Source organism: Moschus berezovskii, chromosome 17 (genome assembly GCF_049115385.1).
Source record: "Moschus berezovskii isolate FMDL1 chromosome 17, NW_MosBer_1.0, whole genome shotgun sequence".
NCBI lineage: Eukaryota > Metazoa > Chordata > Mammalia > Artiodactyla > Moschidae > Moschus > Moschus berezovskii.
This window is the reverse complement of record NC_142476.1, coordinates 44,809,906-44,826,244: the sequence shown is the minus strand read 5'-3', so window position 1 is coordinate 44,826,244 and position 16,339 is coordinate 44,809,906. Positions and strand designations below refer to the sequence as shown.

Sequence of the window (16,339 nt, the reverse complement as noted above, 5' to 3'; positions counted from 1 at the left end):
GTCACATGTCATCCCCAGGCTGGAAGTGACCATTGTGGCCTCGCTACTGGGTGGTGGTCATTAGCCTGACCTGCTTGGAATGAGGCCCATCTCCTTCCCCTGGGCACCATTTCCCTCTCATCACATTGTCCTTCTCCATGCCTGCCCCTTGGACACCAAGCCCTGTGGACCTGGCTCCTCTTAACCTCTACTCCGTCCTCCCGTGGCCCAGTGGTTCAGCCCTCCTTCACCTCTCCTGGCTCCCACATCCAGCCTCCCCATTCCCCCCATCTCATTCCCTGCTCCTAGGCTTCCTTCCTGCAGCAGAGCCCTGCCCCCTGCCCTGCTCTAACACCATCGATGTCTCCCCACTGAAGGCAGTCAGGCTCCTCTGCTTGGCATTCTTGGCCCTCAACCGTCAGATCCCCGTCTGCCTCCCTAGCCTGGCCTCTGGTCACTCTCTTTCCTGTCCTGTCCCTGAAGGCCCAGATGACGTGACTGCCACTTCCTGTTCTCTGGGCACCTCTCTGAGCTGTGCTCAGACTGTCCCCTCTACTGGAATGCTCTTCCTGGTGTCTGTGTTGAATTCTGTCCAGCCTGAGCAAGGTCCAGCTCACAGGCTCTATGACACCGTCCCTGACTCTCAGCCAGCTGACCACTCCCTCCTCGAATCTCCAACAGATCTCTGGACTCTCCCAAGACCTGTTTGCCTCCTAAATGCTATTAGAGTGACTTAGGTTTGGGGTAGATTGTAGTCAGCATCCGTCCTTATAATGAATATTCGGGGTTGATTTTCTTTAGGATTGACTGGTTTGATCTCCTTGCAGTGCCACAATGTCATAAAAAGGGCAGGAGAGGATGAGAGGGCTTCCCTGGTAACTCAGCTGGTAAAGAATCCGCCTGCAGTGCAGGAGATCCCGGTTCAATTCCTGGGTCGGGAAAATCCCCTGGAGAATGGATAGGCTACCCACTCCAGTATTCTTGGGTTCCCCTGGTGGCTCAGATAGTAAATAATCCACCTGTAATGCGGGAGGCCTGGGTTCTCTCCCTGAGTTGGGAAGATCCTCTGGAGGAGGGCGTGGCAACCCACTCTGGTATTCTTGCCTGGAGAATCCCCATGGACAGAGGAGCCTGGTGGGCTACAGCCCATGGGGTCCCAAAGAGTCGGAGATGACTGAGCGACTAAGCACAACAGAGCACAGAGGATGAGATGATTGGACGGCATCACTGATCAATGGACATGAGTTTGAGCAAACTCTGGGAGACGGTGAAGGACAGAGAAGCCAGGCGTGCTGCAGTCCATTTGGTCTCAGAGAGTCGAACATGACTTAGCGACGGAACAACAACAGGAACAGGATTGCACTCCTGCGGCCCATCCTTTCCCTTCTCTGTATCGTGTGGCTGTGATTCTCCCCTGGGTTGGGGGGAGTATACTTTTCCCTTGACATTGGCCTTGGTCATGAGCTTGCTTTGACCCGGAGAATGAGCAGACTTGACTGTGCCTGTTCTAACGGTTGGCCTTCAGACACATTTTTCCTCTGTCACTTCTGCCACGAGAACAGACCTGGGATGGCCCCTGGTTAGGAAGGATGGAGAGAGGGTGAAACCTGCCTTCAGCCTGAAACTCAGCGACCAGTCCAGCTGAGCCCAGCCTAGATGAACTGACTTTAGTCAGCCCACAGACACATAGCCCCTGAGTCTTGGGGTAGTTTGTTATGCAGCCTCCTGTGTACGAGCTGACAGGTACACGGTCTTCCCTCTTTTACCTGTCTGTGAGTTGCTGGAAGGCAGGGCCTTGGACACTTTGCCCTGTTGCAGGAGGGGTGCCACCCTTCTGGCTGACTTAAATAACCATCCACCAGCCGTGTCAGAGCTGGGTGATGAGGATACCCTGCTGGGAGTGGCACCCAGTATGCTGAATGATCACACCCCATTAAGGTCATCACCAGAGGCCCCACAAGAGACGCCTGAGTGTCTGTGTGAAGTAACCACACTGGAGCCTCAAAGGGCAGGATGGGGGGAACCTGTGGTGTTGAATGTGGAGCTGAGAGGCCGAGCAGGGAGTGGGGTGGGGGGGTGTCTTCAGATTCAGGGATTCAGTTCCCCCACAGAGCCCCTCCTTGGGGCAAGAAGGCCTCACAGGGATCGGATGCTCACCCAGAGGGGTCCCCAGAGGGTGGACAAAAGGGTGGATCTGGGAGGTTCTGGGGTTAGCAAGGGGCATGGGGCACCCTTGCATTTCCACTCGACTTACTGGGAACTGCCTATGGGCCCTTTCAGCTGCCGGCCTGGGCTGCTCTCGTCTCACCTTACTCGTTTCCTTCCGGGAGTGAGGCAGGCCTCAGAACAGCATCTGAGGATGCTGTTTAAGTGCATGTCTGGTTTCAGTGGTTGAATCCTTCTGGACAGATGGCACACATTCATTCTGGCATATTATGTCATACATGCACACATACACATACACAATATACACATATACACACACATACCTACACACAAGTACACACATACAAATACACACACAGACACAAATACACACACAGACATACAACACACATACACATACAGGTGTATATGATGATAAACACTTGTATCCAGTAAGAGCATTTGCAAACCTAGTAAGTTCAGCCCTAACTATTTCGAACAAGACCTTATCTAGCCAAACCTCCAGCAGAATCAGATTTGGACCTCTCTTTAGAGATCTCTATAAGGGGGGAGATCTCTATAAGGGAGGAAATCTCATGGGAGGCACCGAAGCAGTGGGAAAATAAGCCAGACCCACAGTCATGTTCAGACCCAGGTCCAAGCCTGCATGAAGGAAGAATCACACGGAAGTCCGGCGCCAACCCCCATACCCACTGCCTCAGCGAGGCCCCTGGCGCATCAGCAATAAGACGCCACAGCTCTGTCACTGCTGGGGAGCACCCACTGCCCAAGCAAGACCCCTGGCGCATTGGCAATAAGAAGCCATGACTCTGTCACTGCTGGGGAGCACATGCCAGGGAGCTGGCTCTGGACAGAGACCTCTCAAGCCTGGAGGCCACGATGCACCACAGACAGAGCCCTGCCCGCTGAGTGTCCTGTCCCAAAGCTGGCGGCGCTGCCCTGTGAGTTCCAGAAGCCTGACATGTTCCCCATGGAGGAAAATGTCGAAGTAAATTCCCAGAGTTAGAGATTTTCAAGGGCATGTGTGTTTGTGGTGCACGCCCTACCCTAGAGATCAGGAAGAGGCTGCACAGAGGGAGGAAGGGACCCATCCTGGAGGATTCTGCTGAGGGGATGTGCCTCAGGCTGGACTGCAAGCCTGTCCATCTACTGACAGCCTCTCCCCCTGGGGACACGGGTGTGTTGACTTCCAACAGGGAAATAATCAGAAAGAAGCCAGCGCATCCATCCCCACCCTGTCCCAGGTCCCGTCGGGGCCACACACCCCAGGGAGCTCCGCAGGCTGCAAACCAGCTCAGATCCAAGGACAAGGGGAGAATGAGGGGCTGGGGTCATGTCTTTCACTTTGACCACCTAAGAGCACAAAGCTGGGATCACAGGACAGGACTCAATCCGCTGCTGGAGGAGCGAGGTTTTAAGATCTGGCGAGAGCCCAGCTCAAATCAAAGCAAGTTCCAGATGAACCCACACGACGAGCCCGACTGCACGGTTTCATCACGATGCCTTCGCGACACCGAGAGAGGACCAGAGCCTGAATCTCACCGGGAGGATTTTCACGTGCGGAGAAATCACCAGCGCCCCCGGCCCGGATGGCGGGGTCCTCCCACCCGCTCCCGTGCTTGCCGCCGGTTTAGGGAAAACGGAGAAGCTCGTTACCTGTAAAACTGGAGCTGTCTTTTGGGGCTCCCATACCGAGTACTGCGGACAGCAATGGAGGAGAGAGAAGGAGACAGGGAAAGAAGAGAGAGAAGCCACAGTTGTCATCAGCCACGCACAGGGAGGTGCCAGCCCGGGAAGCATCGCCGACGCCCCGCAACCCCGGCCCCGCCCCGCTCTGCTTGGGTACCGAGCGCTCGGCGGCAGCGCCACCCAGTGGCACAGGGAGGCAGAGGCCCGTTTATTTGGACACGGGGGTCTCTGCCTGGTCTGGTTCTCAAGCCAGGCGGGGAAGTGAAGCCTAGAGGTTCACCTCTGGGGGAGTCTTTGTTTGGGTTTTCACGAATCATAACAACGATTGAAAACACTCAAACCAGGAAATGCCCACACCCATCTGCTGGCAAGTCTGCACGTGACTATGGGATTCTTTTTAGGATCTCGATGGAGGGATGCCCCTGTTCCCCATGGTTTTTGCAGACACTCACTCTAGCTCAGGCCCTGACAGTGACCTGAAGATCCAGCGGCTGAAGGACTGATGAGCCCCCAGGGTTCCACTTACACCCCAGTCTTCCGTGACAGCAATGCCATCAGGGTCTGTGCTCTGACCACAGAGCCAGCTGTTCCACCCTACACCTTCCCCACAGCCTCCCTGTGGTTCAGCCTGGGCTATTTTCCAAATGGAAAGACCAAGAGCTGGATCTGGAAGTGGGCTTTCCAGGAGAAGTTCTCATGGGCCCAGTGAGCACGTGGCCGCCCCCACTGTCCACAGGTTCCACAGTGGCTATAAGGCTTTGAGCTGCGTTCAGGGTGTCAGGGAAGCTGGTGGAACCACAGGAGCCATGACATGTAAAAGAGAAACAGAATCCAGGAAGGGTCTCTGTTACCTCCCACGGAATATTTCAGAAGAGTCAGAGACAAGGCAGGAGTCTAATCCTGGCTCTATCCTACCTGGCCAAACCTCTCATTTTTTTCTTTCCCATTTTGGTCTTAAAGGCTTCCCTGGTGGCTCAGATGGTAAAGAATCTGCTTACAATGCAGGAGACCCAGGTTTGATCCCTGGGTCTGGAAGATCCCCTGGAGAAGGAATGGCAACCTACTCCAGTATTTTTACCTGGAAAATCCCATGGACAGAGGTGGGCTATAGTCCATGGGGTACCACGGAGAAACAACTGGCTTGCATGCAACTTACAGCCCTGTGTGCTCACTTAGTCCCTTCCCTCTGGGTCATGGGGAGGTGATTGACTTGGGGACCCCTCCTCAGAGGCAGGACTGATCCTGGAAGGGACTTGGGGGATGGTGCAGGGGGGTCACCTGTATATCATGCCGGGGGAGCCCGTCTGCCGCAGGGAGAGCCGAGCTGGGGAGCCCGTGGTTGATTCTGGATACATGGAGCCGGCCTCACTCGTCCTGACGTGCTCCCTTCTTCAAGGAGGTGAGGTTCTGAAGGGAGAGCAGAGACAGAGGGGAGCTGGTTAAAAAAGACCAGTCAGGTATGGTCAAGATGCTCTGTGATCCTGAAGCCTGGTTCCTTGGGCATCCGTATGTCCTTCGTCAGATAGACAGGACTTCCCTGTTGGCTCAGGAGTAAAGAATCCACCTGCCAATGCAGGAGACACAAGTTCGATCCCTGGGCCAGGAAGATCCCCTGGAGAAGAGAATGGCTACCCACTTCAGTATTCGTGCCTGGAGATTTCCATGCACCAAGGAGCCTGGAAAGCTACAGTCTATGGGGAAGCAAAGAGTCAGACACGATTGAGTGACTGAGCACACATGTACGTATCAGACAGACAGACAAACCCATGGGGGCTCAGATGAGCCTGAGATCCGGTTCAGTGCAGGTGAAGATTCCATTCCATCCCTCCACGCTCCCACCCCACCCCTCCCTGACTGCTTTACTGAGGTTCTGGGAGCACTTCTCCATTGCCCAAACTCTGTAGAGATGGGGGGACCAGAGCCAATCTGTGGACTTGGGGTCTGGGCTATCTTCCTCAGGCCAGGAAGTAACACTGCAGTCACCCAGGATCATATTGGATAATTCACTTTCCCTGGGGCTTCCCAGGTGGCACTAGTGGTAAAGAATTTGCCTGCCAAGGCAGGAGATGAAAGAGATTGGAGTTCTATCCCTGGGTAGGGAAGATCCCCTGGAGGAGGAAATGGCTACCCACTCCAGTATTCTTGCCTGGGAAATCCCATGGACAGAGGAGTCTGGCAGGTTATAGTCCATGGGGTTGTAAAGAGTCAGACATGACTGAAGCGACTTAGCTTGCATGGCATGCATGCACTTTCCCTGATCCCAGCCCACTGAGGGGGGAGGGACGCAGATCATGCTACTCTGCTCAGTCCTTCCAGGTTTCCCCTTCTATCCAGAGTGAAAGCCTTGGTCTCAACAGTGGTCTCCGCCTGAGCCACAACCTCTCTGACATCCTACCCCGCCTCCTGCCTCTTTGCTCACTCCCACAGATATATGGGCTCCATAGGGTCCCATGAACCCCACAGACACTCCAACCTCAGGGTGTCCACACCTGCTCTTTCTTCTGCCCAAGCTCTCTGACTCCAGACCCACCTGAGGGACCCTGACCTTCACCCCTTGATACAGAGGTCACATTGTCATGGAGTCATCTCTGGATGTGTGTGCATGCATGCTCAGTTGCTCAGTACTGTCCCAACTCTTTGAAACTCCATGGACTGTAGCCCACCAGGCTACTCTGTCCATGGAATTTTCCAGGCAGGGTTTTCCAATTTTCCAGAATGGGTTGCCATTTCCTTCTCCAGGGGATCTTTCCAACCCAGGGATTGAACCTGCATCTGTGGAGTCTCCTGCATTGGCAGGCAGATTCTTTACCACTGAGCCATCTGGGAAGCCCCTTCTCTGGATACTATCTTAACCCTTCCTTGGCACCTGTCACCTTCTAGCACATCTTATATTTCATTTGCTGTCTCATTTATGACCCCAATATGTCAGCTCCATGGATGCAGGGAGTTTTGTCTGCTGGGTTCACAGCTGTGCCTGGCACACCTTGGGTAGGGGGAGGGCTAGGGACTGGGGCCTGCGGAGCAGGTGACAGGGCAGGCTTCTCCGGGGTTGCAATGCCCGCTCTGTCCAGTAGGGGTACTCACGGCAGCTACAGGTGGCAGTGGTTGTTTAGGGAGGCGCTCTACTCCTTACCCCTAGCCTGGATTCTGGAAGGTCAGGTTCCTCAGGGTCAGAAGCGAGCTCCTCGGCTCACAGCCAGGCCCTGGCCATGCTCTGATGTCCACTTATGAGGAAAAGAACCACAAGCCACGATCCGTGCTTGTCTCATTCCTCCTGGGGAGGTCAGCACTTTGGCTGCCCCAGAAGGGAAAAGGATTGGTAAGGTTTCCCCAAGCCCCCTGCTTAGCATTCAGGACACAGTTCAGGGGCACAGCCAACGTGCCCAGAGCCCACCTCCTTGCTCTGCAGCTGCCACCATCCAATCAGGAGCTACTGCATCTGCCGGGCAGCCAATCCCTGAGGACGTGACGTCCCAGTGGGGATGCTGTGACTCCCAGGCTGCGCTGGGCTCCGGCACCTCTGAGGCAGGCAGGCAGGCATGCTCCCCACTCCCCGGGATTATTCAGAAACCAGAAACCGTGTGACAACACACCAGGCTCAAGAGGAATGGGAGGGGCAGCTGAGAGGGTGTGGCTCGGGGTCCAGGCTGTGAGTCTGAAGGCTGGGTCCCTCCGGTCTCCTGTACACCGACTGGATCTATGTGTAACCTTGAACAAACTACCTGGTTTACACCTGGAGACACAGCACGGAGTGCTCACAAAGGCCTGTTCATACTTTCTCATGGGAGCAAAGAGAAGACATGCTCTGAGCCCAAGAGGAGAGATGCTGAGTCAGTCCCAGCTCTTACCCTTTGCAGGCTGAGCTGAGTGACGACAGGGAACCTAGAGGGTCAGGAGACTCCAAGTGTGGACAGTCTTCTCTACAACTTATTATTTTGAAAACTTTCAAACATCAGAAAAATTGTAAAAGCTCAGAACAGCAGCAAACACCTATTACCCTTCATCCTGCCTACCCATGGCCCACATCTGCCCCGTTTGCACGCACTGCCTCCCCTCCCCCTTCCTCCTCCCCCTCCCTCACGCCTTCTCTCCCCTCTTCTCACACACACTTTTTTCCTGAACCATTTGATAGTTGTGATCTCATGCACATCACCCCTCAGCACTGCAGCAAGCATCTTCTGAGAATAAGAATTCTGTCTTATATAACCCAATACCAGGATCATGACTAAGGCAATTAACTCAATACCACTCCATATAGGTGGCTCAGTGGAAAAGAATCTGTCTGTCAAGGCAGGAGACACGGGTTCAATCCTTGGGTTGGGAAGATCCCCTGGAGAAGGAAAGGACAGCCCACTTCAGTATTCTTGCCTGGAAAAATCCCATGGACGGTGGAGCCTGGTGGGCTGCAATCCATGGGGTTGCAAAGAGTAGGACACGACTTACCAACAACAATCTGATATATAGCCTATATTAAAATGTTCCTCATTCTTCAAAAAAGAAGAAAAATCTCATATAAACAACCTAACGAACCACCTAATAAAAGAATTAGAAAAAGAACAAACAAAATCTGAAGTCAGCAGAAGGAAGGAAGTAATAAAGATCAAAGAAGAAATAAAATGGAGATTAAAAATTTCCCAATGATTCCAAAATATATTCTATAGCTTAAAAAATTCCAGAATCCACTCAAGTTTCACAAATGGCCTCGGTTATTTCCCTCCTGTCTCTACTGATCCAGCACTACCCCCACCGCTGTTTTCATTTTGCCTTTTCATGGTATTGAGGTTTTTGCAAAGCTCAGGCCGTGAATCCTGCAGATGGCCCCATGGTTTGCATTTGTCTGACTGCAGTCTGATGATTAGATCTGGCTAAACCTTTTTGGCGAGGTGTGTCCTTCTGGCGCATCTAAACAGGATGCACACATGTATTTGCCTATGACGGGCAAGCCAAGTTCTGTCACTTGGTTAAGACTGCTTCCACCTGGTGCGGTGCTCTCCTTCCTTCATAATTATCTGGTAACCACAAGGAGGCCTCTCTGAAGCTGCGTGAGGATCCAGCTCCCCTGCAACCTCTCACTGTAAGTGTTTTCCCCACTTCAGTTTTCCCAGAAAGGCCGCTATGCAGCCAGTTAAGGCTCCGAGTGCAGACGGCATGAGAGGCTGGAGGCTGAGTTTAAATGGGAAGAAAACACAAACACAGACTCCTGCAGGTCTCATGCTGTCATCAAAGCTGCAACCCCAGCTAGGCCCTGATGGTCAGACTCTTTCAGGGACTTGACCGAGGGCCCCAGGGAGGTGGGATTGGCCTGAGACTTGGGCTGACAGTCTTCTGGGCAAGTGGACCCATGACATGATTTTAAACACGGACACGTGCACTGACACCCACAGAGGGAAAGCCCCAGAATAAACTGGATGAACTGGGCAAAAAGTTCAGGGTCACAGCAGACCACTGTGAGGCACCCTTGACTGGGACACACGAGCGCTCTCTTCAAGCCTGTTTTCTCATCTGCAAAATGGGTGGCTGGCCTTCAAGACCCTCAGTTTCTCTGTTGCAGCTCAGAATAAATGACTATATTATTCTGGGGGCTGATGTCCCTGAGGGTGTCCAATTCAGAGCTGGAAGCGGCTCCCTCTCTCTCCCTCTTTCTCTGATCCTTCACCCGCAACATTAAAGATGGAATCTGACTTCTCAGACTTGATAAGAGCTACCTGCATGAGAGGGAAGAATTCAGTGCATCCATGTGAGACAAGAAAAAGAATTCACAGTGAAGCCAAGAAACCATAAAGTTCAGACCAAGCCTGTGAGTCGAGAGATGCTTTCTGATTGGGTCTGCTTGGTGGACCATCTGCTCTGGTTTCTCAGATGTTCTGGTTGATGAGCGGGCATCTGATTTGCATAGAAGGAGGGAATGAGGGTCTAGGAGACTGAGTCATCAGTCTCCCTGCCTCACTCCTCCCATAAACAGGTCCTTTGCTGAGTGACTCTGCCACTTCCCCCAAACATGCACGCGCGTGTGCACACACACGCTCAGGCCAGTGGAGAATGAGCAGGTGACGAGGTGTCATCTCCAGCCTCAGCCATAGGACACTTGCATGGAGCCTCTGCCATTGTCATGGACGAGCCTGCCCGAGACAACTCGCACCCTCTCTGGTCCAAAGAGGCCAGGCTCCCATGCAAGAGCCACCTGACTTTAACTGGGCATCGCCAGCTGTCCTGTGATGTGGAGCTGGCAGAACCAGGAACGCACTGACCTGCTACGAGGACTGTTATCCAGAAGGTGAATGGACTTTTAACTTTAGCACTGCTGGCAGCATGTTCTGCTGTGCTTTAGTATTCAGGGTCATTCTTGTTACACTAAATTATAACTCCAGTGGGTGACCGGGAGCTACTTCTAGTTACTGGAAAAGGTCAGGCTGTCTCTCTACCGTAGGCTCTGGAGCCCAAAACTTGGGTGATGGGAACCTTCATGTAAGTGAGATTTCTTGGTGTGAAGTTAGCCCTTTGAGCTTTGGAGAGGGTGCATGCATGCTAAGTGACTTCAGTTGTGACTCTTTGTGATCCCATGGAATGCAGCCCCCCAGGCTCCTCTGTCCATGGGATTCTCCAGGCAAGAATACTGGAGTGGGTTGGGATGCCCTCCTCCAGGGGATCTTCCCGACCCAGGGATTGAACCCACATCTCTTATGTCTCCTGCATCAACAGGTGTGTTCTTTACCACTAGCACCACCTGGGAAGCCCTTCTGGAGAGGGTGCTGCTGCTGCTGCTGCTGAGTCACTTCAGTCGTGTCCGACTCTGTGTGACCCCTTAGACGGAAGCCCACCAGGCTCCCCCGTCCCTGGGATTCTCCAGGCAAGAACACTGGAGTGGGTTGCCATTTCCTTCTCCAATGTGTGAAAGTGAAAAGTGAAAGTGAAGTCGCTCAGTCGTGTCCGACCCTTAGCGATCCCACGGACTGCAGCCTACCAGGCTCCTCCATCCATGGGATTTTCTAGGCAAGAGTACTGGAGTGGCTTGCCATTGCCTTCTCCGTCTGGAGAGGGTAACTGTTTCTAAATTGAAATCTTGCTGGAGGGATTTAGTGGTGGTTTAGTAGGTGAGACTCTGCTCCCAATGCAGGGGGTCTGGGTTCTGTCTCTGGTCAGGGAACTAGATTCCACAGGCTGTAACTAATACCTGGTGCAGTCAAATAAATAAAAATTAGTATTAAAAAAGAAAGAATCCTGCGGGAGCCTATGCACGTTTCCATCTTCTTTGAGGGCTGGGTGGGTGACCCAGCTCCACTCTGAGTGACCCTGGGAGACCATTCCAGGTGTTGGGGAGGGAGGCAAGGCCTAGTCGGGGTTCAAACAAGCCCTCAGTTTGAGCTGTAACTGCCCTTTATTGGTGTCTGGCCTTGGGCAAATCTCTAGACCTTCCCAAGCGTCAGTTTCTCCATCTGTGAGATGGAATGGAAGGAGGAGGCAGGGAGAAGCTGATGCGTTACCGGGTGGGGTGAGCAGTGAGGGCCTTGGGGGCTGGGATCTGCCTGTGCCCAGCCTGGCTGAGGGAAAATGCTGCCCAGGGCTGGGAAAGTCTGAGATCATAGCTCCTTCCTGAACATTTGTGCTCTAAGCCAACAGCAGGTGAGGTGGTTCTTCCACAGGTGTGTTCATCCTAGAGGCAGCCTGCTCCCCGGCAGCGGTCCTGCCTTCCAGAAAAACCACTTTCAGGGTCCTCAGACTCACTGCAACTCTTTTCCTTTGCTGCCTCTCTCCCTTGCTCTCAGAAGTCTTCTCACCTTTTTCACTTTTCCAGAAAAAGTCTCATTGCTTACCGAAGAGACCATGCACAGGTATGACTCAGCGTCACGGTGCAGGGCCAGCTGGGGCTGCACCCTCATTCTTGACCATCCTGGAAGCTCAGAGGGTCCAGAAGACTTGGCCCTTGTTCACTGAGGTCTTAAGAATGATAACACGGTATCAGTTATCTATAGCCACATGACAAGGATTAGTGGCTTACAACAACAAACGTTTCTCACACAGCTTTGGAATCAGGAGTCCGGGACTGACTTGACTGGTTGGTTCTCCTGAGGCTGTGGGCAGGATGTCAACTGGGGCCACAATCTCATCTGAAGGCTCCTCTTCTTTTTTCTTGCTTTGCCATGCAGTTTGCTGCTGCTGCTGCTGCTGCTAAATCGCTTCAGTCATGTCTGACTGTGTGACCCCATAGACGGCAGCCCACCAGGCTCCCCCGTCCCTGGGATTCTCCAGGCAAGAATACTGGAGTGGGTTGCCATTTCCTTCTCCAACCACGCAGCTTACGGGATCTTAATTCCCTGGTCTGGGACTGGGCCCTGGCCCTCGGCAGTGAGAGGTCAGAGTCCTAACCATTGCACTGCCGGGGAACTCCCTTGAAGGCTCCTCTTCTTAGACGTCTCCTGGATGAGGCTGTGCACAGGATGAGTCCTGTACTCCCGGGATCTCTCAGGCAAAGCAGTTGGCTTCCCCCAGGGTAAGGGATGGAGAGAGAGAAGCTGCTGTGTCTTACCTGACTGAGACTCAGGAGATGTGTCTATGGGTCATAAAGCCCAACCCAAACACGACAGAGGATGTGAGGACCAGGAGGTGGGGCCCCTTGAGGCCATCTTGGTGGTTCACCATGGGGACACCAGTGACGGACTCTTCCTTGCCCTGAATCAGTCCTCATTTTCCGTGCCTTTCCATACTGTTCATAGGGTTCCTGCGGCAAGAATACTGGAGTGGTTTGCCATTCCCTCCTCCAGGGGATCACATTTTGTTGGAATTCCTCACTATTGTCTTGGGTGGCCCTGCATGGCAAGACTCATAGCTTCATTGAGTTATGCAAGTCCCTTCACCATGACAAGGCTGTGATCCCAAGGCTCAAGAAGGCTGAGTGCCAAAGAATTGGTGCTTTCAAATTGTGGTGCTGGAGAAGACTCTTGAGAGACCCTTGGACAGCAAGGAGATCAAACCAGTCAATCCTAAAGGAAATCTACCCGAATATTCTTTGGAAAAACTGATGCTGAAGCTCCAATACTCTGACCACCTGATACGAAGACCCGACTCACTGGAAAAGACCCTGATGCTGGGAAAGATTGAGGGCAGGAAGAGAAGAGAGTGACAGAGGATGAGATGGTTGGATGGCATCACTGACTCAGTGGACATGAATCTGAGCAAACTCTGGGAGATGGTGAAGGACAGAGGAGCCTGGTATGCTGCAGTCCATGGGGCTGCAGAGTCCAACACGATTGAGTGACAACAACAGCAACATTTCCCCTGAGACCACAGGGATGTTGGCTCCAACAGGGTAGGGGGCGTCACTTCCTGTGCTCATTGATTGTCCCAGCAGCATCAGGTACATGGAAGATGCTCTGTGAGTACTGACTGGGGGACCAGAGAGAAGCTCATGGTGCCTGGGTGTGACAGGCATGTGATGGGCATTGGGTGATCTCCCCGGAAGCTCAGGCCTCAGGGTTAGGACTCAAGTTCCTGCTTCTCAAACTGATGTCACTTTGCATGCTGCTTCTCGAACCCTGGAAATCCTTCCTACCAAAGCCCTGAGGTATCGCTCTGACTGTGACACAGCACAAAACTACCGTCCTTTAATGGCCCAGAGCCTGCGGGAGCCACGACGGCCACAGGGTGCCTCGAGGAGAGACAGGAAGAGGTGTAACTGCTCGAAACCACACAGATCCGGAAGGGCGCTTGTGTAACTCCCCTTCCTCTCTCTCCCAGAAGCCAGGAGCCCCAAGATGGGAGACGACTCCTCCCCTACGAGCAAGACGGGCAGCAAAGCGCGAGAGGTACCGAATCTGCGTGCCCTTGAGGTGTCCACTGTGCTCATGGAGTCATCGTGGGGGACAAGCAGAGAGGCCTGGTTGCCAGAAGGGGCTGGAGGTCAACAACAGCACTCCCAAACAGCACCATCCAGATCTTGCTCAGAGCCAGATGGAGTTGGGGCTGGGGAGAATGGTGCAATCTTTATTAGGGGCTGGGGGTCACAGCCAGGACGCCCTGCTGTTTGCCAGTGAGAACCTCAGTCTCTCCTCTCAGCTCCACAGGCCTGAGCTGGGGGGACGGGTGGCACGGTGACCCCTCCAACCCAACACTCCATAGCATGGACCACGTGTGGTCAGACAACAGTGGGGAAATCTGGACCCGTCATGGAGCCCAGGGACAAGACTGCCTGATGGCGTCTGTTCACATGTCTGATCAGTGCCCCATTAAGAATTCCTTATCAAGATTACAGATTAAAAGTTTCCATCTTTTCAGAGCAACCTTCAGATGCCTGTTCCCTGATTACAAATGGGTCAGTCAGCACAGAGCCGGGGCTGGACTGTTTCAGGGAGAGCTCCTGCTCATATATAATTAGCCCCATGATAAAAAAGATTACAGTCCCCAAACCCACCTCTCCCAAAGCAACAATGAAAGGCCTTTCCCCTAGTGCAGACCACCCAGGTCCACGCCCACTGCTCAAACACCTGCTGGCTGGGTGCTTTCCACTTGAGGGGAAGCCTCACTGTGGCTCCTGGGTATGTCCCAGCTGCAAGCAGTGATGGCGGGTTGGGGGTCAGCAGCCAAAGGCCCCCAGTCTTGGGGACACCCTGGGAAGGGATGGAGGCTTGGCTCACAGGGTGCGGGGGGCTCATCTCTCAGCCATGGCTCCCCCAGCACCATCCAGATCCTGGTGACCACAGGTGGAAGGATGTGGTCACTTGATCCTGGGAAAAGGGGCCTTGGCACTCTATAGACCATGTGAGCTGCAGTGGGTCAGGGCAAGACGCAGGAAACCAACCCCCACATGTGCTCTGGAATCTCCATAACCTTGCTCAAGCGCCCAGGCCAAGGCTTCCCCATGGTCATTCATTCAGCGACCGTCAGAGCCTTCCTGTCCCAGTCCAGGAAGCTCAGGGTCTCCTTCCCACCCACCGCCCTGGCCTCCCACAGTGACCACAGCCTGCACCGATATCCTGCTGGGGCTGAGTGGAGAGGAGAGCGAGGTGGGGGAGGGAGGTACTGAGAGGCTGTGCTTTTCCGGGCCCAGAGGAGGCCCCCTAGGCACCAGGGAGCTTGCCTTGTGCTCCCTCCACGTGGTGACCACGGGTGCTCTGCCAGGACAGACCTGAAGGGCGGGGAAGGGATCCAAGGGATCCTCCTGCCACTCCCTCTTGCCCTGAACACTGCCCTCCAAGAGAGGGCAGGGATGGGGCCCCTTTCGCTTTTAAGGCAGGACCCCCACTCCTTCTGACTGTGAAATTACTCTCTACTCAGAGATGGGAACCCGGGCCTGGGGTGGTGGTCAAGGGGGTTTCTGGAGACTGCAGACTGGAAGGCTCCTCTCCAGGAGCTGCTGGGGCTGCTCAGCAGCTGGCCCCTCACTCCCCAGGCCCCACAGAGGAGGCCCCACTGCGCCCTTGATCTCTGGCAGCTCCTTGACCGGGCGATGAAAGCAGAAGCCAGCCACCCAGGAGGTAGAGCTGTGTCAGACACCTCCACGGGGTGCCACATGCCGTGCCCCGCCCGCCCGCCCACCGCCCAGCAGTCACTGGGTCAGAGGAGGCTTGCCAGTCTCTCCGGGGTGGGTAGGGGGGACACCTGCAGCTGCTGTGACAGCTGGCCACGTGAGCTCCGCCTGGGTCCAGCAGGGAGTCCACAGGGGCAGCTCCCACACCAGCTGCAGCCACTCCTGTGGGGGCACAGGGCCCAGGAACCCTGGAAGTCAGGGGAACACCCCAACCCTGCAGAGGGAGCTGGGGTGCCATCCCCTCAAGCACAGAACCCATCCTGGGAAGCAGAGTCCCTGAAACGCCCTGAGTACCTGCTCTCGGGTCAGAATGGCCGGAGACAAGAACATCTTGGTGTGTACGAGGTGGAAGGTGAACACGGCGGGACCACGGGCCAACCAGGAAGCTGGTGGCGTGAGCGACAATGCGGAGGATGCTTGGCGAGACAGGGTGTGGCTTCTAGTCCCTGACGCATCCTGAGGAGGGCCCCAGACAGCCCAGAGGGCCCCTCTCTGTCAGGGGGTGGGGACAGATATACAGCCAGGCAGCCACCAGCTAGCTCTGGGGCTGTTAAAGAGTTCCTGATTATTGGTGCCAGCTTTGTGCCAGGGCTGGGCTACACACCTTCTACCCTCTTCTCTTCATTTGATTGTCCCCATAGCCCTGGGTGGGGAGGTTACTGCTGCATGGATGATGACCCTGAGGGTCAGAGGTCAGGCCTATGGCCAGGATTCGAACCCAGGACTGGGCTGATTCCAGAGCTGTGCTCTGAGTCAGGAACTGCTAGGACGCCCCCCCTCCCCCTGGGGGACAGTGAATCTGGGCAGGAATCTGCCTCTCACTTACATCCCAGTCCTGGTCCCAGCACTGTGCCAGGACACAGCAGGTGCCGTGGGGGTGGGGCAGCCTGGGAGGACAGATGAGGGGGATGCCCCTTCCTGGGGGTGGGGTGGGGGGGGGAGAGCCAGAGGAAGGGTGTGGATGGAATGTTCCATCTGTGCTGT

At 54.5% G+C, this 16,339-nt stretch overlaps 1 protein-coding gene across 3 annotated transcripts in view; it reads right to left on the bottom strand.

Moving 5' to 3' along the window:
• Positions 1–16,339, bottom strand: part of KCNAB2 (potassium voltage-gated channel subfamily A regulatory beta subunit 2) — a 95,723-nt gene that overhangs the window by 53,027 nt on the left and 26,357 nt on the right. Inside the window, exons 1-3 of one of the 3 annotated variants that reach the window (XM_055419431.2) lie at positions 15,650–15,804; positions 5,113–5,241; positions 3,802–3,843 (exon numbers count right to left, since the gene is read on the bottom strand). In XM_055419431.2, the coding sequence (XP_055275406.1) occupies positions 3,802–3,843; positions 5,113–5,189 (119 nt within the window). In that variant the 5' untranslated portion in view covers positions 5,190–5,241; positions 15,650–15,804. Of the gene's footprint in view, positions 1–3,801; positions 3,844–5,112; positions 5,242–15,649; positions 15,805–16,339 lie in introns of those variants that run through there. The other 2 variants (XM_055419430.2, XM_088845415.1) reach the window with 2 other exon arrangements.